This window comes from Mesocricetus auratus, unplaced genomic scaffold (genome assembly GCF_017639785.1).
Source record: "Mesocricetus auratus isolate SY011 unplaced genomic scaffold, BCM_Maur_2.0 Super-Scaffold_100676, whole genome shotgun sequence".
Taxonomy (NCBI): Eukaryota; Metazoa; Chordata; class Mammalia; order Rodentia; family Cricetidae; genus Mesocricetus; species Mesocricetus auratus.
Window position 1 is genome coordinate 175,519,301 of NW_024429266.1, and position 27,078 is coordinate 175,546,378.

At 46.1% G+C, this 27,078-nt stretch overlaps 1 protein-coding gene and 1 long non-coding RNA gene across 2 annotated transcripts in view; both read left to right on the forward strand.

Annotated features, from left to right (window-relative positions):
• Nucleotides 1–13,837, forward strand: part of Syn2 (synapsin II) — a 148,810-nt gene extending 134,973 nt beyond the window's left edge. The window contains exons 11-13 of the mRNA XM_040738367.1: nucleotides 6,035–6,095; nucleotides 9,875–10,124; nucleotides 12,951–13,837. Of these exons, the coding sequence (XP_040594301.1) occupies nucleotides 6,035–6,095; nucleotides 9,875–10,124; nucleotides 12,951–13,086 (447 nt within the window). The 3' untranslated portion in view covers nucleotides 13,087–13,837. The remainder of the gene's footprint in view (nucleotides 1–6,034; nucleotides 6,096–9,874; nucleotides 10,125–12,950) is intronic.
• A 4,164-nt stretch (nucleotides 13,838–18,001) lies between these two features.
• LOC110340169 lies at nucleotides 18,002–25,271 on the forward strand. The gene is made up of 3 exons (XR_002381937.2): nucleotides 18,002–18,176; nucleotides 22,004–22,184; nucleotides 23,912–25,271. It is a non-coding gene; the product is annotated as an uncharacterized LOC110340169 (long non-coding RNA).
• The last annotated feature ends 1,807 nt before the right edge of the window (nucleotides 25,272–27,078 follow it).

Below are 27,078 nucleotides of genomic sequence, written 5' to 3' on the forward strand. Positions count from 1 at the left end.
TATTTTGTCCAAGAGAGATGGCTTCCTTGTTTTCGGCTGGGTTTGTTTGTTTTCACGTCTCTTTATATTGGCATCACACTTTTATTTTCCTGTAAAATCTTCCAGAAATAAAAGAACAAATGATAATGCAGGGATTTCAGATGCCAATGAGTGAAGCAGGGCCTGGTCTTTCTTCAGTGCCCCCTTGGTTATGCATTTGGCCAGCTCACTATTTGGCTTGTGGGAAAGACCCGTAGATTAGCCCTTTGGAAGCAATGATGTGCATTTGTTCCCTGGGATAAGGTGAGACTTTCTTCTTCCTGAGCTGATCACATCACACAATTGATGTCGCTTCTTGTCCGAGGGTGGTAGTATAACGGGGTGGATTCTAACTGAGTGTGATCAGAGGACAGATCAGGATGTCAGTGGCTCATCTAAGCTATGGATGAAAGTAGAAGGACTGTGTGTAGAAGATGTGGTACAGTTGGTAGAGTACTTGTATCACATGCATGAATCCCTGGATCAATCCCAGCACAGGCATAAGCCAGGTGTGGTGGCACACTTGCAATCCCAGCATTCTTATGGTGGAGGCAGAAAAACCAAAAGCTCAAGCCCATCTTTGGCTACATAGCAAGTTTGATGCTAGCTTGGGATACATGGTGCCCTATCTCAAACAAAACAAAACAAATTAAAGGAATTGCAGTTGGCTGCCAGCTGTTTCCAGAAGCTGATGACTCAGTGTCTTTAGCTTTCTGATGCCGTCACGGATTAGAAATGGTCCCAGAGGCAAATCTGCTGGAAGACAGGCTTTGACCTTGAATAAGGAATCAACTCACCTATACTGAGAGCAGAAACTGTCGCTCTGGACTGTGCGATTGTCACATTAATGTTCAGACCTCAGCAGGATAAGCTGCTTATTAGGGAGGTGGTGAAAGGGCGGGTGGGAGCTGATGGAGCAAGTCAGTCTCAGAATCTTCCAGAGCTAAAGTATTGTGTTCCATGCTCCATGCAAACCCCAAACCTGGGAGAAGTAGTAGGAAGAGTTCAGAACAAAAGGACTGAGGGCCTGGGAGACAGTTCTGTGGTTGGGAGCACTGGCTGCTCTTGCAGAGGATCCAGGTTCAGTTCCTAGCTCATATCTCTGTCCTGGAAAATAGTGACACTTCTCTCTGACCTCTGTGGACATCAAGCACACACATGGTACCCATACATACATGCAGGCAAACACTCATGCACATGAAATATAATAAATAAATTCTCCTGTGAGCTTTGTAAGTATGAGGAGACCAAGACTGTGAGGGGATCTCTTCACCCTGAGAAGTGCAACCCACTTAGAGAGGGGCACAACTGTCCCTCGGATCCCACATTGGAGCTGTTTCACTTGTTCTAAGAGGTAAAGTTAGGACAAACCAAAGCCTTCCTGCTTCCCACAGCATGACTGGCTTCAGAGAACATGTTCCCCAGTGAGTAGAAGCTGAGAACTCAAGGAGATTGAGGGCAGATTCAGATAAAGCCACCAGTGACTAGATCCCTTAACAGACTATTAAGAGAAACTGGCTATTTTAGGACAGTCTTTACTTTCAGGGACATCTTTAATCACTCGAAACTGACATTCTGACCCAGGGTGACCTGATCCTAAGAGCCCCCATAGGACTTGTGGCCACTGTGGACCATTTCTGGTGTGCTCAGGTTATGGGAGGGCCATAATCCAGGCAATGGTCTTTGCCCGAAGAGTGATTCCCCCGGGAGGGGAGGAGCAACAGCTCATCCCTGGCTACCTTTTATATGCTTGTAGAGGAAGGAAGGGGGGCAGTGGCAACTGAAAGGGTGAGTCTGGAAAGGTCTCAAGGTGCTGAAAACATGCCGTCCCCTTTGCTCTACAACCTCCTGACCACATTCCTTCCTGCTGCTTCATTCTCCCTGGAGTACTGGACCGGGGAAGCAAGGCCTGGGGGAACTGATCAGAATAGTTCTGTGCTGTGGCCAGTAAGGAGCTTGGCCTGGCCCCTTTCCTGGGGCCAGACCCTGGGACCCTTTCCCAATTTCCTGTCTCAGATATGCTGAGCAAGCATAGGCCTTCCTCCTCCTGGTGGGGGCAGCTGGTGTTAAGCCAACAATTCTCAAAAGTTGAGTCATTCAATGTCTTTCCTTCCTCAGCTTTCCATCCTGTTGGGGCCTCACTCAGATAGAAGGTCCTCTGCCAGAGTGTCTAACAACAGCTACAGGGTGGAAAAGTAGAGGTACCTTAAGCAAAACCCCATAGGTCCTCAGCCATGGGCTTGGTTTCTTCCCCAGACCATTGATCCTCTCTCCACTCACTTCAGGAACCATTTATTCTTCCTAATCTGGCATTTTTGCAACTGAGTGTATCTGTCCCAAACTAAGGCACTGATAAACACAGAGAGAAGACATGGTCTAACCCAATCCAGAAGTCACCATGTAAGAACTACTGTGCCCAAGATGACAGGAAGCTATCTAGCAATGTCTTCTCCACTGATGCATGACGTCCTCACACTTAGCCTTATTTAAATAAAAGCAATTATCTTAACTTATCATTCACTGCCTATGGCTTTACAGTTTATAAAGCTCATCTGTTGTTTTTAAGCGTCCAAACCCTTATGTGAGATATTGGGCTAGTGATTCTGTGCTTGTTCACATATCAGGAAAGACAATGAAGATGATTACCCTGAGTCACCTGGCTGCTAAGGAGAGTTGGAGCTGACCCCCAGCTCAGGAGGCTCTGTGCAATACTGGGTACCATGACTTTTTGATGTGCCTGTGACAGCATGGGGAAAGGAGAGAGAGAGAAACCTGAGCATTTGTGGTACTGTATGAGGAAACTTGCTCTTCTCCCTTGATAGCTAAATGCTCAACCTGTCAACCTGAGAGTCTGCACTTCGCCAGCTGCTTCTTGGGACGTTCATCTGTCCTGCCCCCCTGGCTCCCTTGATTGCTAAAGCCCTACAGACTCAGCAGCAGAGTAGGATATTAACCTAGTTAGTCTCTGTGGGCAGCAGCACACTCCCACCGGGTACCTCCAAGTCTGTGCCTGTAGGATATCTCTGTTCAGGTCCAGCAGCCTTGGGGCTTTTCTTGCCTCAAGACTGCACTGCTAAGAAGGGCTTATCTATTACCTCAGTCGTCCAAAGAGCTGAAAAAATGCACAAAGAATTAGTGGAAGCCTGGAGCCAGAAGAGCCAGCAGAAGTCATCTGCTTGTGACGACTTGTGTCCCCTGTACAGTATCTCTGGCCAGAGTTTTTCTAGGTGCTGGTTGCAGAGCTCATTGAGGGAAAGTCACCATTACCTAGGCTACCCTTGACATGATTCACTCTGAACACTGGTACTGCCAGGCTCACACCATTTAATCCTGTAACCTGGCCATTTGGGAAAATTGAGATTCAGATACGAAGTAACTTGTCAAAAGTCACATAAAGAAAGGTGTTTCCAGTCTCTCAACCTCTTATCTCTTCACAGACTCTGCCTTTAGAGAGGTACCTAGAAGTGGTGCCAGTGCTTTCTGATGAGGCTTGACCAAGCAAGAAGGCAGTGGATCTGTTTAGCTCCCTTATTAAGACACGAATGCACCTTCTGCCACATTAGTTTTGTCAGTGGCATTAGACTGACACCCTCTAGCAGTCATTCCCTAAGTCCAGGGTTTTGTGGGGCCTTGTCCCTGCCAACCTTTCTGTGCACATCTGGTCATGGGGGCTGGACTAAACATTCTTACCTGTCTGAGTTAACCAGCTTCCTGAGAGCAACCCGGCCACTCAGGCTGACCATGAGTTCCTGCCTTGGGCTGGCTATAGGCCAAATTTTGGCAGTGACGCCAGAGTGGCCAGACTTCTGTGGAATTCAGCATCCCAGGAGGCTCTTGGTGACTGGAGACAGATCCCGTGGTAGCCAAACCCCATAGGGAATAAGCCCTCAGCCTTTAGCAGACAGCAGGCTTGTGGGAGGAGCCAGAGTGTCTCAGCCTGGCAAGGGACAGTCCTAAGGGACGCTCCTCCTGGCCTCCCTCAGTCCCTGAGAAGTCTTCAGTCCACAACCTCAGTGGAACCAGGGATAGGAGAAGCTCTTTAGGCGCCATCAAGGGTGGCCAAGGCACATTCCCAGGCTCTAGCCCTGAGGACTGCCTCTGGGACCTCCTCTCCTAAAGCTTTGGGAAGGACACTTTGGGTTTCATTTTCTCCTTAATGTCTCACATATATATTTCTGTGGCTGAGGAGAGCTAGAATCAGCCTGTATGGTGAGTGCCTTCTGTGAGGCCTGAGGAAGAAAACTGGCAAGAACTAGTCTAGAAGCTCCCCAGGCTCGACTTGTGCTGCCCTGTCTGAGTATCTGTCTTGGATAATGAGAAACCATGACACTGAACACATGGCCTAGAAAAGAGACTAAACAATAAGGTTTGGACCAGAAGGCACAGGTACTTTAAGGATATGTAGGGAGCTGAAGACTAGAAAGGTTGATTCCAACAGAGCTGAAGCAATTGGGAGTGTTAATAAAGCAGTATCTGCTATATTCAACCGTTGTTAGGGGTAAGGGAGAGACCACATAAAGGGTCCATGTATCTGGCACACAGTAAACACTCAAGAAATTTCATTTGCAAACCAAGAGAAGCTAAATGACACAACTAGGGAGGGATTTTAGAAAGGTATTTGGCCAAGAAGAAGAACAATTAGAGAGATGAGTTGAAAGGATTAGGAAATTCTAGGGTAAGCAAAACCTGATAATGTTTGACCAGAGATGGTAAATGGAAGATGGTGCCAGAGGGAAGAACAGAGGAGCGCTGGTGCATGAATGGGTTGGGTGGCCACCAGCTGGCTTAATGGGCGTGTGTATGTCTCAGTGTCAGGGCTCAGCACAGGTATCCTGCAACCAGTTAGAGTGCTTGGAATTGCGGAGGCAGGGATGGAAATGCTGGTTTCTGTGGTGACACTGAAGGTGGTTGACAGGTAAGATGGGCTTCCCTGCCGAGGGTTACTGAGGACACTGCAAAGGTCATGCCTGTCACTGTACAAAATCCTACACAGCTGGAAATGATGTCATCTTTGAAAGATTGAGATACTGGGAAGGGAACATTTCTACTTCCAGGGTAGGAGCTGGAAACTGGCCATAGGAAGCTGGAAGAGAGAAAGAGCCCAGGAGAAGTAGGAAGCAGGGATAAGGTTGGGGCCTTATCTCCAGGAGTGAGGGGAGCTGAGAGGGAAGTGAGAGGCAGCTCAAAGGCACATTTAGCCCACTTCTCAGCCCTGGGTGGGAATGTCCACTCTGACATCACCATTGGCCCACTTGGCACACCTTGGCTTTAGAGAGTGCTTCCGGTGCACTCAAGACAAGCTCCAAATGTGCCTAAAACACAAGTGTGAGACAAACCAAGTCACATGCATCTTTGATCCTGTCAGGACATAATCAGAATCACAGCTGGGAGGAGAGGAAGCGTGGGAGTGGAGCCATGTCGTCGGGCTGACTGCAATTCTGCAGTTGGAGACAGCAAAACAACTTGGCCTTGAGCACTTTACCAGTGTTAGCATCTTACCCTTCTGGGTAAGAAGGTTCTGAGAAACAAATATCAGCTCCCTCCTTCAGGTCCCTTTCCCAAAGAGTGGATCAGACCCCTAGTTAGCCCCCAAACTGAACCGACCCTACAGCTCATCCCAATTAGACAGGAGCCACCCCTAAGCTCACACTTCTACCCCACCCAACCCCAGACACGGCTCCTCCCCTAGAGCCACGTGCAGCCCAGTTGCTTTCCTATCAGAAGCTGGTCCTGTAAATTCATAGTGAACCTGGGTGTCAGGCTGTGTGGTGTGAGAACAACACACAAACTTAAGTCTACAGTGAGCAAAATGAAAGAGGCTTGAGGGGGTCTTAGGCTTCCACCAGTAATCCCAAGCCCCATACTGCCTACTCCTTAACCAGCAGCAGTCCAGAGGCTGAGGACATCCTGAGCAGACCCGGGATGCCAGTGCAGCCTGGCCGCTGCACTTCTCTTTGGTGCTTCCTTGGAACTTTGTTTTTATCTCTTGTGGCTTTTTTTTGTTTTTGTTTTCCAGAGTGGAGCACTTAAGGAACCGGACTCCAGCAAGACCCCACCTCAGCGGCCACCCCCCCAAGGTTGTTTACAGTATATTCTCGACTGTAATGGCATTGCAGTAGGTCCAAAACAAGTCCAAGCTTCTTAAAGTGATCAGTAGTTAATTTTTCAAAGCAGAAAATTTAAGCCAAAAACGAAAAAAGAGAAAAAAAGGAAGGCGGGGAGGGAGCGGCAGACCCTCCGGATGGTGCCGCTGCTTGTCCTCTCAGTGCTGACTGGACCCTTTCTCCTATGCAGTGTCAGCTCCTTGTCTGGTTGTTTACCTGTCGCTGTTCGTGCTTGTAATGCTTTTACGTTTTCTGTATAACTTGTGGTTCCAGGGCTGTTTGTCAACAGTGTACACAAGAATCGTGCCTCTCAAGTCCAGTGTGACTATCTTCTGGGTGGTTTGATAGTGTTTTTAAAGCATCACATAGCAAGGGGTGAGATCTGTGCATAGGGTGGATGGGGAGAAACAGCCACCACCACAAAGAGACAGCCAGGCTTCTCTCCTCCTCCCCCAGGCTCAGACTCACCTCCTCCCACTTACCTCCACAAGTGCTTGGGATCTTCAGTGAACTGTGTCTTACTTCTTCCCTGCATGACTAGGGTAAATAGATAGCACTTCTAAGAGATTTTCAAGGTCTACTTTTCATAGTTCCATCTGTTGAATTTGAAGGCATTCATCTTTTTCTCCATCCGCTACAATCTGGTGTGAATAAGCTGGCTGTGCCTGTAGAGCTCTTGTGTTTTTAGTGATGAAATACAAAGAACCAGCTGCTTCCAGAAGTGTGCTCTGTATTTTATATACCTGTGTTCCCTTCAGTTTGATTAATTAACTGCAAGGCTAAAACATAATAAGGGGCTGCCAATGTGCAATATCCAAGTGATTTCATCTTTTCTGTGTGCTGATTCTCAGTGCCTGCAGTTGTTTCTTTGTTGTTGCTATTTCTAAACTGGCCGTGTGTGCTTCTGTGAAACTGGGGCTGCTGTGCATTCCTCAAAACTTGACCTGGGAACAGAACTGATTGCCCAGCAGTGTTGAACAGTGTGCAGGGGATGACTGACATGAGACCAAATCAGATATGTCTCCTGTTCCCTGAGTGGGCACTCTACCGACATAGCTCTGGGCTTGACCATTTTAGTTCTCAGTCTGGGCCTCTTTGGAGAACCCAAACCGGGGAACCTTCTGGAAAAATCTGGCTTAGATGTCGGTGTGTTTGTTGGACAGAGGCTCCATACCTTGGAGAACCATTGCCAGTGTGTCTGTCCTTCCTTCTGACGAGGAGCCTTAGGAAGATGATGTAGTTGTTAATTAAGCCAGAACTTGAGGGTCAGTGCCTCATCTTGCCATCTGTGAGCGGGGCTGGGAATGTGTTCCAAGTGGCCTTCTCTAGTCCCACAGCCCGTATGGGAGCTCATGTCAGCAGTCTGCCTTTTAGAAGAAATGCTTCTGGCTCTACTTTTACATTCCCCACCTTTGTGGTGACATGGCCAGGTACTGGCCCACCAGGTCTGAGGAGTGAGCAGTGTTGGTTGTATGTAACTGAGTCAAGGGTTACATGCCTTGGTTTCTGGAAAATTCTGAGGCTCTAGAAAAATGTGTATAGTGTGAATGTTGTCATCTGTGACCCTTCCCTTAGATAAAGATGGTGATCAATTGGTTGTAAATATATACATATATGCATATAGGCACTTCCAAGTGGATTAAGAAGCAGGCCCTTAAACACCTACTCTAAAGAGAGTAAAGGAATGTTTCCCAAAATGGAGGGATACAGTTTTTGTTTTTTAAATTTTTTTTGTTAAATGGTGAGCTGATGGTGGTGTTGCTTCTCTGCATGTTATCAGTGTGTTACATCCAGGTGCTTTCCATGTGACATTTGTGAGCCACAAATACAAAGTTGCCATTTGAATTTAGTCAAGCTACAGGGTGGTGTCAGCCAAGGCCTCTCAGGTAGGGGTTAGATGCTGATTACAGCTCCCACTGCCACACGCAAGCAGACAGCATCACCTGACTATCATGTGCCCTCAGGCAGCATGCTAAGGGACAATTCTGTGGCCTGGGGGGGCACATCTGTCACAGTGTAGGGTTTCTGTTCAGGTGTTCTGTTCCCATTTCTTTTCCCATGTTGTCCCCTGTTTTGTACTGATCTGGCTGGGTGGTCCTCAGCCAATACTGGAAGTGTGATGAAGCACCCCTCTTTTGTGATTCTCTTGTACAGCTCAATGTGCAATAAAGGAAAAGTTATATCTGTCTTCAGTGTTAAGTTGTAAAGTTTCTGGCTATTCGATTACCTGTGTACAGGTGGGAAAGCACTCAGGTTTGTGATACAAGAGGCTGAGCTATCCCGACTTGAAAGAAACACTGATGCAGTAACAGTGCTAATGAAGTAATAATCTTGGCATCAGATTTCAGGGGACAGAAGCTGGTTAACATGAAATAATTGGCTGGTTGTGTGGTTACCTGATGTGGCTTTGAACTTCTTATACATGCAGAATTCCACATATGTATTTTTATGTGTAACATACCCTGCTATTACTTGGAGACTGATGATAAAGGGGAGCCCATGCCACATAGAAGGAAAATGAGCTAGTAATCCTGGGTATGCAGTAGCACAGACACACTTCTGCCTCTGCAGAGGACATAGGAGTATTCTGGTTTCTAGGAAACTAACAGGGCCAGTCTTAGCTGTGGCAAGCCCATGAGTGTAAACTCTGGGATTGAGGCAAGAAACTTGATTTTCCAGGACAACTAGGAATCATCTCCATTAGTCAGTGTGTGCCCATGGGTCATCTTTTGACATAAAAGATGTGCAGATCCCCTCTGAAAATATGAACTGATTCCATACTTTCTGTCCTTCACCCCTTAGACAAAGGAGGGCTTTTTCTCAACAGGCCATCTATCTGATGGTTCTATGTCTCATATTGGGTAAAAGGTATGCTGTTATTAAGGGGGCTGTTTGCCAGATGGTGCCCACAACATCCCTGGGGGAGCTTGGGGTTTGAATGTCTGGAGAATTTCCCCCACACACCTGAGCAGTTTGTCATGCTGAGGCCCCTGAGGATGGCACTCAGGTAAAGAGGGCCTGGGAAGAAAGGGTTGATCCTGGTCGTGGGAGTTCATGCGCCAGTGAAGCCCAGGTGGGATGGGTGTGGCAATAGACACCTGCAGGCTTGGAGCAGGATGAAGGCAGCTCCATGGAAACAATGTCAGTCACTGATGAGCTTAAGGCACAGAATCACTTCTGAACAACTTTCTTGGCTGCTATCGTCTTTGAAATAACTACTATCTTTAAAAGATAATTGTAGGACTTTTAAATGATTTATGGTTGGAGAAACTGAGGCCCAGAGAAGCTTAGCATCTTGCTAGGGGTAGTGTCACTGGTAGAATATTTAAATGTTCTGATTCTAGTGTTTGTCCCCTGCTCTCTCCTGCATCTTCTATGTAGATCTGGTTTGTTTTTGTTTTTTTTTTTTTAAGGAATTCTTAGAGTGGGGTGGCTTCTTCCTGGGGACTTCTGGGAAGCAGAATGGAGTCCCTCTGGTCTGCAGACCTTCTGTAAGGGAGCTTCTCTCTGTGGGACTTTCCAGTCCTCTGCCTTCTTCCCTGCCCTTCTGCCTTCTGCTGTGACTAAGTTGCTGAGGCTATGAGGAGCACTCAACAGCTATATCTTGTCTAAGGACTCCCTTCCTATCCCTCAGAGCCTTGGGTAGCTTATCATTTTAATAATAATCTAACCACACCATTTGAGATATAGATTCTACTAAAGAAACCCTTTGAGATGGTTAAATTATGAAGTTTTTCTTGTACTGAACCTAGGGGGCCCTGGGCAACCCCAAGGAATGCAGCCCCCAGGCAAGGTGCTGCCTCCACGTCGGCTCCCCTCAGGACCATCACTGCCATCTTCTTCCTCTTCCTCCTCCTCCTCTTCTTCTTCCTCGGCTCCTCAGAGGCCGGGCGGCCCCACCGCCACCCACGGAGATGCATCCTTCAGCAGCAACTCCCTGGCAGAGGCCCCACCGCCCCAGGCTGCTGCATCACAGAAGCCCCAGGCTCACCCACAGCTCAAGTAAGATAACCCAGCAGTTCCTTAGCCCTTTTCTGTCCCTCCTCGTGGGCTGTAGGCCTCTGACCTGTGACAGAACCACCTTCAGGTTGCCACAGAGAGTTGGTGATTTGGGGGATGGGTTGGTAGTGGTGATGGTTGTGGGTGTTTGGTTTGTTTGTTTTTTGTTGTGTGAGAGAAGAATGCCCATAGTGACTTGGGAGGGGAGAAAAGAGGGAAATTAAATTTTGCCTCAGGTTGAGCAGGATGCCCACACCCACTGCTTTCTTCATGAGGAATTGCAGCAGGTACTAATCCACCTCTGTCTAGCCTTGTGCTAACTTGGGGCTCCCACTCTTTTTTTCCATGTCTCCTAAACTTAAAAACAAAGAGACAAAAAAAAAAAACACCTTAAAGTCTTCCTGACTTCTGACTCAAGGGTATGCAATCAGCAAGGCTGCCCAAAAGTAAAGGGAGAAATAGTTAACTCCATCGCAACTTTTACCTTCAGCTGTCTGGAGGAAGTGTAGGTAACAAATTTGGTACCCAGGAGTGCAAAAGAGATCCATCCTCCTTGGTATCCTCATTCTCAGGGGTCAACCCGGAGGCCCCTGCACACTGTTCTGCTATATAGAGAACTGTACAGAGCCCTTAGGAAGCAGTAGTTCTGTCCTTGGAAGGGTGGCCCCAGTGTGGTCTGCTCCACCCACTTCCCAGAGCCACACATGCTAGTTTTAATATCCCTATGCAGATTCTGTCACCACTCCTGGCAGAGATAGCAGAGGCTCCAGGGACATCGGTGAAGTGATTCTCAACGTGTGGGACACGAACTTATGGGAGTCAAATGATCCTTTCACAGGTGTCACCTAAGACCATCGGAAAACACAGATGTTTGCATTATGATTTATAGCAGTAGCAAAATTATATAGCTATGAAGTAGCAATGAAAATAATTTTATAGTTGGGAGTTACCACAACACAAAGAACTGTATTAAAGAGTCACAGCGCTAGGAAGGTTGAGAACCACTGTTCTAAATGATGGACAATAGTGAATATTCAGAAAAAGAGATAGAGAGAGAGAGAGAGAGAGAGAGAGAGAGAGGAACTTTCAGAGTCCAGGTGATCACCTGGGGGTTGTACACATAGAAGACAACTTTGCTCAGAGCCACCAATTAGTGGTAGAGTTAGGGCTGGGTCTTGAGTGTCCAGATGCTCACTTCTCTGGTCTTCTAGTCATACACATTGAAGAGGCATGGCTACTCTTGTTCTCCAGCTCAAGTCAGTAGTACTTCTAATATCCAACTTGTTGTGCCACCTCCTCAGTTCAACAGTTTGTCCTTGCTGATTGGGGTCATCACAGCTGCCCTGGCCCCAGTATAAAAGCAAGCCTCTGGTTTATTATCACCTCTGGGTTGAAGCAGATGAGCACAGCCAACCACTGGTGATGAGCTAGAGGCTTGTACCTGCTGCCCTCTGCTTGTGCATGCAGAAGTCTCCTTCCCCAGAGGCCAGCATGCTAGGGCTTGTCACCAGCCCTAATGAAAGGCAGGACACCTGTCCATAGTTCCTGTGGGAGGAAAGACTGACACACAGGTGGGACTTTCCTGGATGCACCCAGCATTTAGAAAAGGATGGAGATCCTAGAGGAGTCCTAGAGCCATAAAGACCCAGTAGGAGTCAAGAGATAAACCAGGCCACTGGGGAAGCCAAACCTCAAGTTTCCTCTTGCATTGTGGTGTTGGCTCCCCCCCCCCAGCCTTCAGCCTTCACAGTTTTTCTTTCTGAATCACTTGCTATGAAAAGATAAGTTCCGTGTGTGTGTGTGTGTGTGTGTGTGTCTGTGTGTGTCTGTGTGTGTCTGTGTGTGTAGGGGTAGTTGTTTTTTTATTATAATATTGCTTAATAACTGGCCCAATAAAGTGCCTCTTTTACTCCTATACACCCTGAATCCCTCAAACCGCCTATCAGGTTTCCTCTGAGAAAGGCTACAGGGGTGACTGTGACCACAGTAAGAACAGGGACATGGAGCTAGAGATGTAGCTCGATAAGTAGAATGCTTGCCTAGCATACACAGAGCCCTGGATTTGATCCCCGGCCCTGCATAAAACATGGAGTGATGGTACATGCCAGTCATCAAGCACTTAGGAGATCGAAGCACAAGGGTATGCTCAACTACACAGGGAGTTCAAGGTCAGCCTGAGCTACATGAGAACCTATCTTAAAAAAAATATAATAAATGCAAGACCAGGGAAACGGCGCCATTAGACTTTATAGATCAAGCTGAAGGCATTAGACTTTGTGGATCAAGCTGAAACAAGAGAAATAGGAGGAACCAAGAGGACCCAGAGGTCATCATTCTACCAAAATCTTCATGCCACATATGAAAAGCCAGGGCTAGAGTGACACATGGCTTGCCTGAAGCCAGACATGACTCTGTGGCAGAATCAAGTCTCTGAAGTTGAGTCCATTTTGATAGTTGATGAAAAAAATTGGCCAGGAGCCCACAAGTGCTGGTGTCTTCTTTCATCAAAGGAAAAGGGTGTGAGATGCCCATACTTAGAAGTTAGGGACAGAGCCTTTGAGTCGCCCACTCTTCCTGTTTCCCCTCGCACTTTTGCCCTTCTCTCTGGTCCCCACGCTGTTCCCATCCCTTCCTGTTTCAGCAGTACTGAAGGTGAGGAAGTAGCCAAGGACTTCCTAGTGCCTAGCACCGCCCTCTCAGCCACCTCCCGCTACCCTGTTCTCCCTGGGGAGGGAGTGGGGAATTCTTGTTGTACACCCTCCCATCATAGCCCTTCGCTGCCTCACTAGGAACACCCTCCTCATGTTCTCTCTGGTTTTTATCTTCAAGCAAGTCGCAGTCCCTGACAAATGCGTTCAGCTTCTCTGAGTCCTCCTTCTTCCGGTCTTCAGCCAATGAGGATGAAGCCAAAGCGGAGACCATCCGGAGCTTGAGGAAGTCCTTTGCCAGCCTCTTTTCAGATTAGCTCTTCAGATACACGAGGGCGCCCGGCCCAACCAGGAAAGGCATCTAAGACATTCACCAACAACAGTCTGCCATGTTTGGTGGCGATGTCCCATGACTTGACATGTGTGGTCCCTTCTTCTGTCCCTTTGTGCTCAGTAATTCGTGCAGCCTAGAAATGACCAGGCGACAGTCTCAGGGCAGGTGCCTACCCTGAGAGGGCCTGACAGGAGAGGAAAGGGCTGTTTCCCTGTAGTCTTAAGAGCTTTATTCTGAAGTCATTGTTGCTGTGAATTTAGTGGCCTTATTGTGACAGAGCCATTGTGTCTTACTCTTCCCTGTGAAGTCAGAATCTCCGTAATGGAGGACTCCTAGTAGCTTAACCCAGCTCAGATGCAGAGCTCAGCATGTCCTTATAGTCAGTGCTACCTGTGGGAAGAATACACTTACCTAGAAGTACTGTTGGCTCTGAGTTTTAGGAACTTTCCCCAAAGCTGGGTGTCCTATAGCACCTGTTGAAAGCACACTCACCTGACCCTGCTGTGGTAGTGAAGTTCCTGTGTCTGTTGAACCAAGAGAACCAGGACTGCTGTGTCTCCCTCTCTCCCCTCCAGAGAGCAGTTCTGTTGTGTGAACTGCAGTAACCTTGGCCTCCCAACGCTGCACTGTAGAAGAGAATGCATGCCGCTATAACAGCAGTACGCCAGCCTTTGTGTTCCTCACCTAATGAATGTCAAGACTTCGGTGTAATAAAAGCAGCAGCATTAACCAGCCTTTGATTCAGCCCTGAGGTTCCCCTGTCTAGGTTGAGCACATACATGGGGCATGCAGATGCGTTTGTGAGTAGGGAGTGAAAAGTCCAGGAGGGTAAAACTGCTGTTGATGGGGGTGGGTGTGTGTGTGTGTGTGTATGAGAGACAGCAGGTGTGTGTCTGTGTTAAGAATGTGTCTGGGCCGGGCGTTGGTGGTACACGCCTTTAATCCCAGCACTCGGGAGGCAGAGGCAGGTGAATCCCTGTGAGTTCGAGACCAGCCTGGTCGACGGAGCGAGTGCCAGGACAGCCTCCAAAACAATACAGAGAAACCCTGCCTCAAAAAAACAAAACAAAACAAAACAAGAATGTGTCTGGACTTTACATCACATGCTGACACTCCTGTCAGCTCCCCAGTGCAATTGTCTCCTCTAGAACTGCTGAGTTACCATCAACAGCTTGGCATTTCTACCCATTTGATTCAATTCACAGACTCTAATCTGCATAGCACCCCAGCTGGCATATCAGCCAAGTTAGACCCACTCTCCCATCGTTCATCAGTATCCTCAGCTGTAGCTCAGGAGGCCTGAAGGCCTGCTGCTGGGGTGGGCTCTGAGGGATTTTACTCTGACACCCTCATGATTCTATGAGGGTGTTTCCAAAGACTCTGAAGATAAATTTCACATGTTTAAGAAAAATAAGTGTGTTAGCATTTTAGCTACATAATTCCCTGGATGCAGTATGAATTCAACAAGTTAACACTCCTAAAAATGCCACTGTCTAGCCCCTGCTCACAAGCAGGGATTCCAAGAGGTCGGAGAATGAATTTTGGTGGTGCCAAATCTCCTTACTGAGTCACAATTATCCTGTGTTTTAGGATCTAAGGACCGAGGCAGGTAAGACAAGACGTAGAATCCCACCTCACCCATTGAATGGCACTTGATGGGTGATGTACTTCCATCCACAGTACACATACTTAGGGCACGACAGCCAAACAAAAGACAGGATCTCTCTCTCTCTCTCTCTCTCTCTCTCTCTCTCTCTCTCTCTCTCTCTCTCTCTCTCTCTCTCTCTCTCTCTCTCTCTCTCTCCTTCCCTGCCCCCCTCCTGGGAATGGATCCCAGGGCCTCAGAGCCTCACTCATGCTAGACAAGTACTGTACCTCTACCTGCATCCTAGTGAAAGAAAAGGGTCACACAAATCTTAGGTTTTGTTTGAAGAAATGACAGCACATCAAAATTCAGCAACTTGTTTAAGGTCATCCAATTGGTCAAGTGGTGGAACTAAAATTTAAACCCAAACAATAGGGGCTCTGAATGTGACTCCTTGGGTACAGCACCTGCTATACAAGTATGAAGACCAAAGTTTGGATCCTCAGAATTCTTGGAGGAAAAAATCCCAGGTGAGTCTGGTAGCCTGCCTATAATCCTAGTGTGTGGGAGGCAGGGATAGGGAATCCCTGGTGGAAACTGGCTACCCTGACCAGCTGAAACAGTTCAAGATTCAGCCAAAAACCCTGTCTCAATATATAAGGTGGAGAACAAAGAAGGAAGACATCTAGAATCAACCTCAGGCCTCCACGTGCTCACACATATACATGTGTCTCTGTATACATGTGCTCACATGTAGATGCATACACATATGTATACTGCAAAGAGAAAGCCAAGCAATAGCACAGTAGAGTTCATAGCCTTAATCACTTTGCTATATTTTAATCAATCTTGCAGGGTCAATAAGAGATAATTTTATCAATTTTTCATAGGATGACTACATAATATACAAACCTAGCCAAGGGGGAAGGAATGAGAGGTGGTGGGCTTGTCACCAGTGTTGACCCATTGGCCTAAAACCATGAGTAACATGCACTGTGCATCTTATTCTGTTCAAATATAATTCTGGTTCTTAAAAAAATTACTCATTCTTCCACATGTGATCTCAAAACCAAAACCACAAGTAGCTTATTTAGAAAATGAGTCACCCTGGAAGGACTGTTGGGGCAACAGAAAGGGGAGGTATTTACCATAGTCATTCAGTGCCCTAGTCAAGGGATACAGGGATTCTACCCAGCCCCTACTAACAGATCTGGACCAGAGGTGGGGGTGTCCCATTGAGAAACAGACCTCTTGGCATTTAAAAAAGATGGTCACAGAGACTCGGGAAACAGTACCACACAATAGTTCAACATCCAGTGAATAGTGTGAGTAAAATGATCAAAAGTTGGGTCAAATGGTTGACCCTAGTCTGCTGTAGATTCCTAAACTTTTAGTCTGTAGGCCAACTGACTGCCATGTATATTAGATTACCTTTCTGTAACTTATTGGAATTCCCTCTGACATCCTCAGCTCAGACGAGTAAACAAAAAGCTTCATCCCTGCCCTTGTGGGGCTCCCCACCACGCAGATCAAGGTGAATAAATTCTGTTCATTATGTATTTGTAGGTAATTCTTTTTTGTATACTTATTAAGCTCAACAAATTTCATGGAAGAATATAAAACTGAAGGTTTCTGCATTCATAAAATCCACAACTGTCAGGGGAGATGATGTAAATAGAAAAGGCAAGTGTACTGTCTTAAGGAATGCAATCATGGTGTCAGCTTGGAAAATAATAAAGCTTGGTAGCTATCAATGAGAACATGGGAAACTCTACACTTATACATTGCTGGTGGGAGCATGTGTGGGCACTACATCCAGTGCCCAGCTATGCTTCAGGAATCTGATTTCTGAACACTGCTAGGGACTTCATCTACACAAGGAAGCAAAAGAATATTTGTTGCAACATGGAAAAAAAAACAACCAAACATGAAAACAAACAACTGTTCCTCATGAAGGAATTAAATCATATATTGTAACTCATTCATAAATAAGACTGATTTAAAATGTGAGGAATTCAGATGAGTTCTGATAAGATGTGGAAAGAGAATGAGTAAGATGAGTTACGTTAGTGTAAGATGGACAACAAGCTGTACGTGTCTCAGTGGAGCATATGTCTAGCTCCAGGTCAGAAAAGCCTACATGGTAGGTAGGAGAGAGCTGGGAAGAGTCCACAAGATTGAGAGGCCTGTCTGCTGGGGGAGGAGTGGGTGCAAAGAAAACAAGAGTTTTTCAGTTGAAAGCAGCTACTAGTTTTACACCTCTTTACAGATGAGAAAATTGAGGCTCAGACACTTAGAGCATTTGCCACAATCCTAAAGGGAGTTAGTGACATAGACAAATAAATGAGCTTTAGTCCTGTCTCTACGGTCATTCAGAATATGTCCTTCCTGAGACAAATGGAATGGAGAGGTGTATCATTTTTAAAGAGCGGTGTATCAAGGTCAGAAGGAAGGGTGAAGACAACAGTGTTAGCCGGCGGCAAGAGCCTGAGTCAAATTTGAGTTTGTACCCAGGCTCTGCTAATTATTGGCTAATTGATTTGACCTTACAAGTGATTAGCTTTTCTGTCTCAAGTTTTCCTTTTCTGGGTCAGTTTCAGGATTAAATGAGCTAAATGTCTGCTACCAACAATGGCTGCTTCTGAGACCATCATAATAAATTCCACTTCTGTCTATCTCAAAGAGCACACTTGTCAGCACCCAGTCCCCTTTCATATGACTCCTCCCAAGGAAGCCAAGTGCCTTTCTCCAGCTCCCAGATTAGTGAGCCTCTAGGGCAATTTAAACCCATCTGAAATGACCTGAGGCTGTAGCTGTTGACCGACAATTAGAGTTGAGGGTGGACACCTGGAGAAACAGATGCTGCGGCTGCCAGGCTTCCCACTGGCAATGATATAGTGTGAATGCACAGACACAGACACAAGCATCAGTAACCTTTGCAGGCATAGAAATAAAAATCCCATTAAAGAGAGATTCTCACTATGTAACCTTAGTTGACCTAGAACTCACTACATAGACCAGGCTAGCCTTAACTCACAGAGACCTGCCTCTGCCTCCCAAGTCTTGGGAGAAAAGAACAGGCACCACTATCCTGGCTAATAGTTTTCCAGTATATTTTTTAGATTTATTTTTTCATTTTTATTATTTTTAATGTGAGAGTATGGGGTGGGAGCTGTATGTGAAGGCTGGTGCCGAAAGAAGCCAGAAACCTGAGATCACCCTAGAGCTGGAGTTACAGGTAGTTGTGAGCCAAAATCCTAGCTGAGCTGGGAATTGTACTCAGGTTTGTTGGGAGAGCAATGCAGGTGCTTTGCATCTGAGCCATCCCTCCATCCTATGGTGGACCTATTCTTAAACACACCTCCTACACTGTCACTCCCGCCATGGCTTGGATTCCTCCAAAGCAATCCCTCTGGGAGACCAAACATTTATTCTAGCCAGACTGCTACTCTACTTAGGCACAGAAAATAATTGCCTTCAGATCTGTCGTAAGTACATTATTTGAATTTCTGTGACTTTTAGAAGATCAGGAATTTTAAACCTAGGAATCCAGAGATTTCCTTCATGAACTGCTTTGTGTATTCTCTGTGTGTGGTAGCAGAGTTATGACATAAAGGAAATAATTAAGAATTGTCATTTTAGGGATTTAAAGGAAACAGTCTCCCTGAGAATCAAATTGAAGGGTTGATCTATATTATAATGTGAGGTTCAAAGCATATGACCATAAATGTGTGAGAATTTTTTAAGACAGGGTGTCATAATTGAATGCTCTGTTTCTATTCATAAGTACCCGTGAACTTCAAGTTTGTGAGCTGTAAATATGTAGAAAAATAATGCAATTAGTCATTGCTCCTGGTTTATCCTCTTACTGAACACCCCAATCAGTTTGAGAATTTGCAGTTTCTCTTATGGTCACACACACTACATACACTAGTCCACTGGACTGTATTTTCATGTTTCTTTGTGGATCCCATTCCCCCTCTATTTTTATCAGGGTGATAACCTGACAGTCAGGGTGGAAGGGGCAATCAGAAACCTGGTACAGGGGCCTCACCCCATTTCTAGATGAATGCTCCTTAAGGAACACTCCTCTAATCATTTTCAGGCTCTTCCATATCCATACCCATCTCCTCTGATAAGAATTCCCACCCGTCTGTTAACTCCTTCAGGCAGCTCTCGGAAGAGAACCACAACTACTCCAGCAGATCAGTCTCAGTTCCATGACCCTGGTTAATAAAAAAAAAAAAAGAAAAACAATTCTAGTTCTAAATCTAGTTTTCAGGGGAAGGTTGGCTCTGTTGGTTTAGTCCCGAGACAGCAAAGGTTTGAGTTCTTGAATCTCTCTGGAAGTCTGTGGTAATGACAGGAAATCACTTGGCCCATAGACAACTCCAAAAAGGATGAACTACCAAGAGGAGATTTCAAACCACCCTGGTTCTGATTAGCTGTGGCAGTGGATTGGAATAAATTTAGGCCGTTCCTTTTGCCTTGGAAGTTTCACTAAGGCTGATACACCATAACGCTAATCTAGAGAGCCTTTGGGTTTGAATAGTCAACATTAATACAAAGGGTTCATCTGGTAGAGTGCTTGCCAGCATGCACGGGGTCCTGGCTTTGATCCCCAGCACTGTATATGGGTATGGTGGGGCAAGCTCACATCCTCAGCATTTAGGAGGTGAAGGTGGGCTGATTAAAAGCTCTAGGTCATCTTTAGTTACATAGATTGAGGGTGTCCCGGGTTACATGAGGCACTGTCTCCAAAACAAAAGAACCAGCATTACAGCAAACAATATAGTCCACATAATGTTAGAAAGACAGTTGGTTATTTCTTCTTAAGGACCATCCTTTTGTTCTGCTGGCCTTCCATATTAGGGCCTCAGTTCATACCTCCACTGCCATAGCTTTTTCATGGGGCTTCCTGCTGAACTCTCCTACCCATTTTTACCAGATACATTCTATTTAAAATATCTGACCTTGTCATTTTCCTGATCAGAATCTTCCTGGTGAATCCCCAGGCTTAGGAAGCAGAGTTCAAACTCCTGAACTTGGTCTTGAAGGCCCTCTGGAGAGTAATCTCTACTTCCCAGAGAGATAGCATGTCCAGTGGTTAAGTAAGTCTACATGACCTGGGTTCATGTTGGTACTGGGTCTACCACTCGCCAGCTGGGAAACCTTGGCAGATGACTAAATTCTAAACCTCAGCTTCCTCATTGGCTAAACCTGCCTCCTGTGGTTGTTGTAAAGATTAAGTGAGATAGTACATCCCAAGCTTCCCAGGCTGGTCCCTGACACAAAAGAGGAAGACCTTGGAGCTGTCTGACTCTCATCCGTGCTGCTTTACAACTTCATCTCCCCATTTCAGTTGCAACTACACTGATAGAAACTTCAAGATCCTTGTTTCTGTCTTCTTACACCACCCACAGGCTCCAACTACAATGCCTTCTTGTCAGCCCCTTGAAATTGAGTGCATGTGTGAGTGTGTGTGTGTGTGTGAGTGCTTAAGAATACCTGCGTGCATGTGTGCCTGTATGTGCATGCATGCACAGAATGCATGTGCAGGTCAGAGGACAATTTGCAGAAGTCATTTTTCTCCTTTCCACCTCACATTTTCCACCATGTGAGTCTTAGGGATCAAACTCTGGCAAGGCTTGGTGACAAGTGCCTTGATTCATGGAGCCATCTTGCCAAGCCCAAAGTTGCTTTCCTTGTCCTCATTGCTTTAAAATCATATACATCCTTCAAGGCCCAGTTGTAATATCACCTATCTCATGAAATACTTTCTGCCCCATTAACTACTCTCTCACAATGGCTCTCCCTCCTTTAATCTCTTCAAAAATACCCATCACCTCTAATAGTTATGAATGATATGTTTTGAAAGCTCATGTCATTTTGTTAAAAATGTACCATCTATTTTATCTTTCATAATTTCAACCACTCTTTTTGTGTGGTTTAACACACCTTTAGTGTGTATGTGGTATATGTGTATATGCACACACTGTGACAGGTGTGCTCACTGTGTGTGCACATGTGGAGGTCAGAGGACAACTTTTGGGAGTCAGTTTTCTCCTTCTACCATGTGAGTCTGGAGGCTTTAATTCAAGTTGTCTGACTTGACAGCAAGCACCTTTACCTGCTGAACATCTCACTGGACCTATGCTTTTTTTTTAACTGGGCCCCTTACTGAGCCTTGGGCTTACCCTTTCAGCTAGGGATCCATCCATCTCCTTCTGCATAGCTACAAATGCACACCCCAGTGCCCAGATTTCACATGGTTGCCACTGATCTGAATTTGGGTCCTCATGCTTGTGTAGAGTCTTAGGGTTTCTATTGCTGTGAAGAGACACCATGACCACAGAAACTCTTATGAAGGAAAACATTTAACTGGGGCTGGCCTACAGTCCAGAGGTTTGGTCCATTATTATCTTGTCAGGAAGCATGGTGGCACACAGACAGATGTGGTACTAGAGAGGTAGCTGAGAGTTCTGTGTCTGGATCCACAGGCAGCAGGAAGTAACAGTGACATGCACTGGCCAGGCTTGTGCTTCTGAGACCTCAAAGCCAACCCCCTAAAGACACATCCAAAAAGGCCACACTTCCTAATAGTGTCACTCCCTATGGGCCTAGGGGTCATTTTATTCAGACCACCACATGTAGCAAGCACTTTACTCACCGAGCAACCTCCCCAGCCCCATTGTTTATTTTTTAGTGTTGTATATGCATGTGTGTGTGTGTGTGTGTGTGTGTGTGTTTATTTGTGTGCTTGTGCCAGTGGGCCTAGAGACTGGAGGTCAGCCTTCAGCATTGTCCCTTAGGTATTGTCCCCCTTGTTTTTTTGAGAAAAAACTGGGGATTATGTCCAGAATATGCACTTTACCACCTGAGCCCCAGCTCTGTTATTGATTTTTAACGTTAAATTGTTTCTTTAGCTTTCTCCAAAGGCCTAGTTTACATCTGAACCCCTTGCTTTCCACAGATTTTTATTGCAAAGATTTTCAGAGAGGTGAACTGGCCAGTGAACATCTTGTACTCACTGCCTACATGTGCAACTAGCATGCCCTTATCCTCGATTCTCCCACATGGTGCTTCACACACTTCCCACAGGCTGTTTATTTGTGTGTTTTCTGTGGCCAGTTGCAGACAGCAGTCAGCTTCAGGAATCACTCATACAAAGCAGTTTGATCTGCTAAAAACTTTGAAGAAGACCCGAGTCATCCAACTATACACATTTAAAAAGTTAACATTCTAAGATATCAAGCAATTAGTTTAACATTGCTTAACCAAAGAAAAGGAACTGAAAAATCTACTATTCTGCCAGGTCCCAGAAACAAACCAAGTAAAGGCTCTGCCCTTGTGGACCACGAAGTTTAGTGGGGGAAGACTGATGTTGGATGCAACATTATAAAGAGGAAAATAATAGTGAAGGAGCCAGCTGAGTGTGGTTGGAGAAGGACTCTAGAAATGAGTTATTAAAAAAAAGTACAAAGACATCCCAAAAGGTAAGTACTGGGCCTTTAGTGCTAATCTCCAAATGCTTTCATGTGTCAGTCATCTCTTTATCTTCCACAAGACCTGGTGATGAGCCTGCGAAATTGTTGTAATCACAGCACATGCCCCACACGTCCCTGCAGAGGAGAGCACGTGCTCAGAGGTAGACATGAAAGTGCAGCCTGGGCAGGAAGCGTGGGGCTGTCCTCCTGGCTCAGTAGCTAAAGCAGTGACTAGAAACACCAGCCTCTGGGGTCTAGGGAAGAGAGGCTGAGGGTAGATCCCAGGAAGGCAAGAGAGACTTTAAACTCGGGGAGTATGACTGGGGCAAGAGCAAAGGATTACAGAGGTAACATTTAACTGTGAGGGGCCCCAGAGCGGGCCTTACTTTCCCGGCATCCTGAGAACATGAAGGAAACATGGCTTTTCCTTGGAACTGTCATAGGTTTCCCTCCCGATGAATTGTTTGGCAGTTCATGGTGTTCCCTTCAAGTTTGTATTTCTGGGTTCTCTTTTACCTCTGTAAGGTAAAGAAATGGATCCATATTTGGTGTAAAGGAAGTCAGATCTGGGGCTGCAGCTCACTGGCAGTACTTGTCTAGTATCTGTGAGGCACTGGGTTCGACACCTCCCCTGGCACCAGTAAAGCAAGGGGAAGTTAGAGATGTGTCACGTCCCTAAATTCAGGCTTTATACTTCTGACGTCAGAGGTTAACCATGAAACAAAGCAAATAGGTTGGTCAAATACATCCTCAGTGGGATCCTTTCTCCCCGGGTTGCCATTTTCAAAGGCATCAGTGTATCTAGACAGACAAGCTTCCTTGTTTCTTTGCTTTCAAATTATTTTGTATTTACTAAATATACCAGCTATGGATAGTCCTCGAATTTTGCCTAACGAATAGATGTGACCAATGGGAAGCGTGAGTGGCAGAGCCTTGTCTTGGATCCTCCAGTGTCTTTTCTTTTATTGTTGATATATTCCCACTACTGCCAAGAGAGCTTGCCTTCCTCTCCCCGACATGGGGCTGTGTGATTGGACCTTTTCAGCTAGTGGCTTGGAAGGCAGCACAATCACTCTATACTTGGAACAACTCACTGAGATCTTCCAGTACCACAAAGCAGTCCTATTGGGCCTTAGAATAGATGGGCAGGTGTAGCACAGCCACAGCCAGTTTACAGCTGCCGGGATCTGGATGATAAATACATGCCTATGTTGTAAGAAATTGGTATTTCATACCACAGCTGAGTGATAAATATCAACAAAAATGTATTCAGAATAGGCCTCCCCTGGAGTTTTGCCTTGAGTGGGTGAGGTTTCTCAAAAAGCTGGTTTTTGAGCTGGTTATTGCAACATGACATTGCGAGCAGATGGTTTAGAAATGAAGGGAGACTCATTTGAGTAAATGGGTAGCATTAGAAGAGTGAGGCGGATACCCAGGGCAATGGCATTCATGGAAATTTCACTTCTTTGTGTTAGTCTGTTGTCTTCATTTTACCCTAGAAGCTCAGCTTCTGTCAGAACTGTGGCATTTGAAATAGCAATTATTGAGAGAGGGGGTTGTTTTTAATATTCAAGCATCCTACCCCAAAATTAACCCCCAGTGCCCCAGGCACCAACAGGCTTTCTTGTTGGGTTAGTTTTGATGGGTTTTGTGCTGGTGATCCAACCCGGAACTCTGACATGCTCCATCACCCCAATCAAGACTTTCTTGATTTTTGTCTGAAAACTTGATTCTAGATTTTATCATGTGATAAAACTGGACGTGGAGCAAACCTAGAGCAACTCTCCATCTGGAAGGTTCCATCTGGGAAGGCAGTGTAACCCAGCCATGCCTTCTGCAGGATCTCCTGAACCTTGAGGGGATGGACAGGCACCAGGAATAGAATGAGTATATTCTTGCCAAACCAGTTGACCTGCATCTCCAGCTACTCACTAATTAGGCCACCATTTTGGACTTTGATGTTGCAGTTTTCAAAAGCAAACACTGCTTTTGTTCAAAACCCCGAAGTATAGCCTCATAATGTGCTTGCTACTCCCAGAATCAGCTTCCCCCATCCTTTCTAAAATGTTAGACCAGATAAAAAGCCCGGAGCGCCACTTTCGTCATCGTGTAACCCTGACTCACATACCCAGAATAATTCCCCACAGCCTAGAGCACAGACACCAATCTTCTGCTTATCATCAAGGCCTTCAGCAAACAGAAGCCAAATCCACTCTGAGCTTGCTGCCCCAAAAGTCCCTGCCCCACATTAATGGTCTCCGAACTGTCCCCCCACTGTAACTTCCGGCTCACGTCTGCTTCTTGATTTTTGTCTGAAACAAAATCAGTTTCCTGCTCCCTTCTGTTTGTCCACATATCTCCACCTTTAGAGCCCCCTCTTACAGTTTGCCATGAAGCTATCTCTGATGACCCAGTGACCAAGGATCCAGACCTATCACTGCTGTACTGACATGAGGCTACAGAGACCTTTTGGAGCCCATTGTCTGCCTAAAAGAAGTCAAAGATGAGCTGCAGAGATGGCCCAGCTGCTAAAGCTTAGACTCACAACCAAAAAGAAGTTAAAAAAAAACAAACCCCTGTCATTTGTTTTTTGATTCCCTTAGGGATTATAGCTTGAGCTAAATGTATAGGATACTTATGACTTTCCAGCCTTTTAGGCAGGGCCAGTTTCAGCCCCCTAAATGCTCACTAAGGGGCCGTTCATTTGTTTAGAATTAGAGATAAATCCAAAGACCCAAATCACCTCTTTAAAGCATTATCTGCTCAAAATCCTTTCAAAACCTGGACCCCCCTTCAAAGTTCTGAGTCCTCAGGACTCGTGGAGAAAAAGCCCTGTAAGACAGGACATGTGCTAGGAAATCCATAAACCATAAATGTTAAGCTTTCTCTTTGGTTCTTGAATATTATTTTTTTTTGAGACAAGGTTTCTCTGTGTAGTCCCAACTGTCCTGGAAACTCCCTCTGTAGACCAGGCTGGCCTCAAACACAGAGCTCTGCCAGCCTCTGCCTCCTGACTGCTGGGATTAAAGGTGTGAGCCGCCGCCACCACCACCTGACTTTGAATACTATTAAAAGGGTTTTGATGCAGAACTTAAATTTGCAGAACTGTAATGGATTTCTTCTTATTATCCAGGGATGGGGGTAAGTCACACCCCCTGATGTGGTTAGTCTCTCCATAGTCCCCATACCACGCCCTGAGGCAATCCTTGTTCCCTGCCCTGGAAAGCCGAGTCTTTAAACACAGTTTATTACTGTTCTAGTTCCCACTAGAACCAACCCTGCTACCCAGGGTATATGGCAGGTAATTGTTCACCAGCCCATCTCCAAACACCAGGCATTCAGCATCCCACCTCAGCAGCAGCTAAGCAGAGCGCCGTTATCAAAGGAAGAGGCAGATGCAGCTCAGTACAAACTCCTGGGGTGCACAGGGCCTGGCCCTTCAACAGAGAATAACAGGTGCTTGCGTGTGCCCAGTACTGTATCTGCAGTGGTGGGAAAGGCCGAGTCGCATCTGGATCAGTGCCCACAGCCTCCAGCCCACAGGAGGCAGGCCAGCAGCAGGAGGTGCTCCACAGAGGGCAAGTACCTTGGAAAATAGGATTGGGCTCTCTGGCAGTATTTTATCCTTACCACCGCTTCAAGCCTGGGGCTGATGGCTGATTGAAATATCATTTTAATTAAAACATTTACCCTAAGTGACAGGAGCAATCTAATGAAAGATTATGAAGACTAAGCATAGTATTAAATGTGTCTGTACATTGCTGTTTTGTCACAACAACACTCACGGGCCTCCTTTCTGTTAGGAAGGCCAAGATCATCAGGGGCCTCTGTGGTTAATAGCACTGGCTGCTCTTGCAAAGGACTAGGTTTGATTTCCAGAACCCACAGCTTACAACTGCCTGTAACTTCAGTTCTAGGGGATCTGATGCCCTCGTCTGACCTCCATGGGCACCTGAATGCATAAATCTAAAAAGAAAAACAAAACCAACATTACACATCTGAGATCAGAATGTACTTTAACTCTTGCTAAGAAGATGGGGTTTAGACAGTCGGGAATGGTGGCACACACCTTTAATCCCAGCACCGGGGAGACAGAGGCAGACAAATCTCTGTGAATTCAAGGCCAGTATGGATGACAGAGTGAGTTCCAGGACAGCCAGGGCTACACAAAGAAACCCTGCCTCAATAAACAAGGCATGGAACAGATGTGCATGTGAAAGGAATTATGGGAAGAAAGAGTCTTTGGACCAAGTTTCACATTCCAGAACTGGACAAAAGTACTGCTTTGACGTTTAGGAGCACAGTGGGGAATTAAGCTCCCTACCAGTGGTTTTCCAGAGCCTCTCAGTATAACCCCAGGCAGGGCAAAACCAGAGCCCCTCTGAGCCCTGACGTAGGTGTTATTGCCTTTAAGGAGCCCTGGGCCCTCAGAGGCCTGAGGGCTTGGAGACAGAGGGAAAGAGAAGGCTCAACTTTACATGAAGGAAGTGACTTGTTCAAAAATCCAGTAGGCTCTCCTTATCCTTCTTCTGGGTCACATCAATGGATCAGACCTACGCTGGGCTCTGGCTGGCATATACTGTTAGCCTGGGATGGTGGCAACAGTACTGAACAAGTACAGACTATTGTCATTATTTCCTAAACAATACAGAGCTCCTGTTCCTATGGTGTTTCCATGGTGTCAGGCATGATGGGAAGTTAGAAACAATCTTAAGTGCTCAGGAGAATGTGCCAGGTCCTATGCAAACATCACACCATGTAGAGGGGACTTGACCATTTGTGGGTTTCAGCAACCACAGGAATCCTGGGGCCAACCTTTTAGATAATATTGTGTTTTAAAGACAGTCTGAAAGTACACTCTATGGTAAGGTCGTGGCTTCTCGAGCCAAATTAGGAAAAAGCA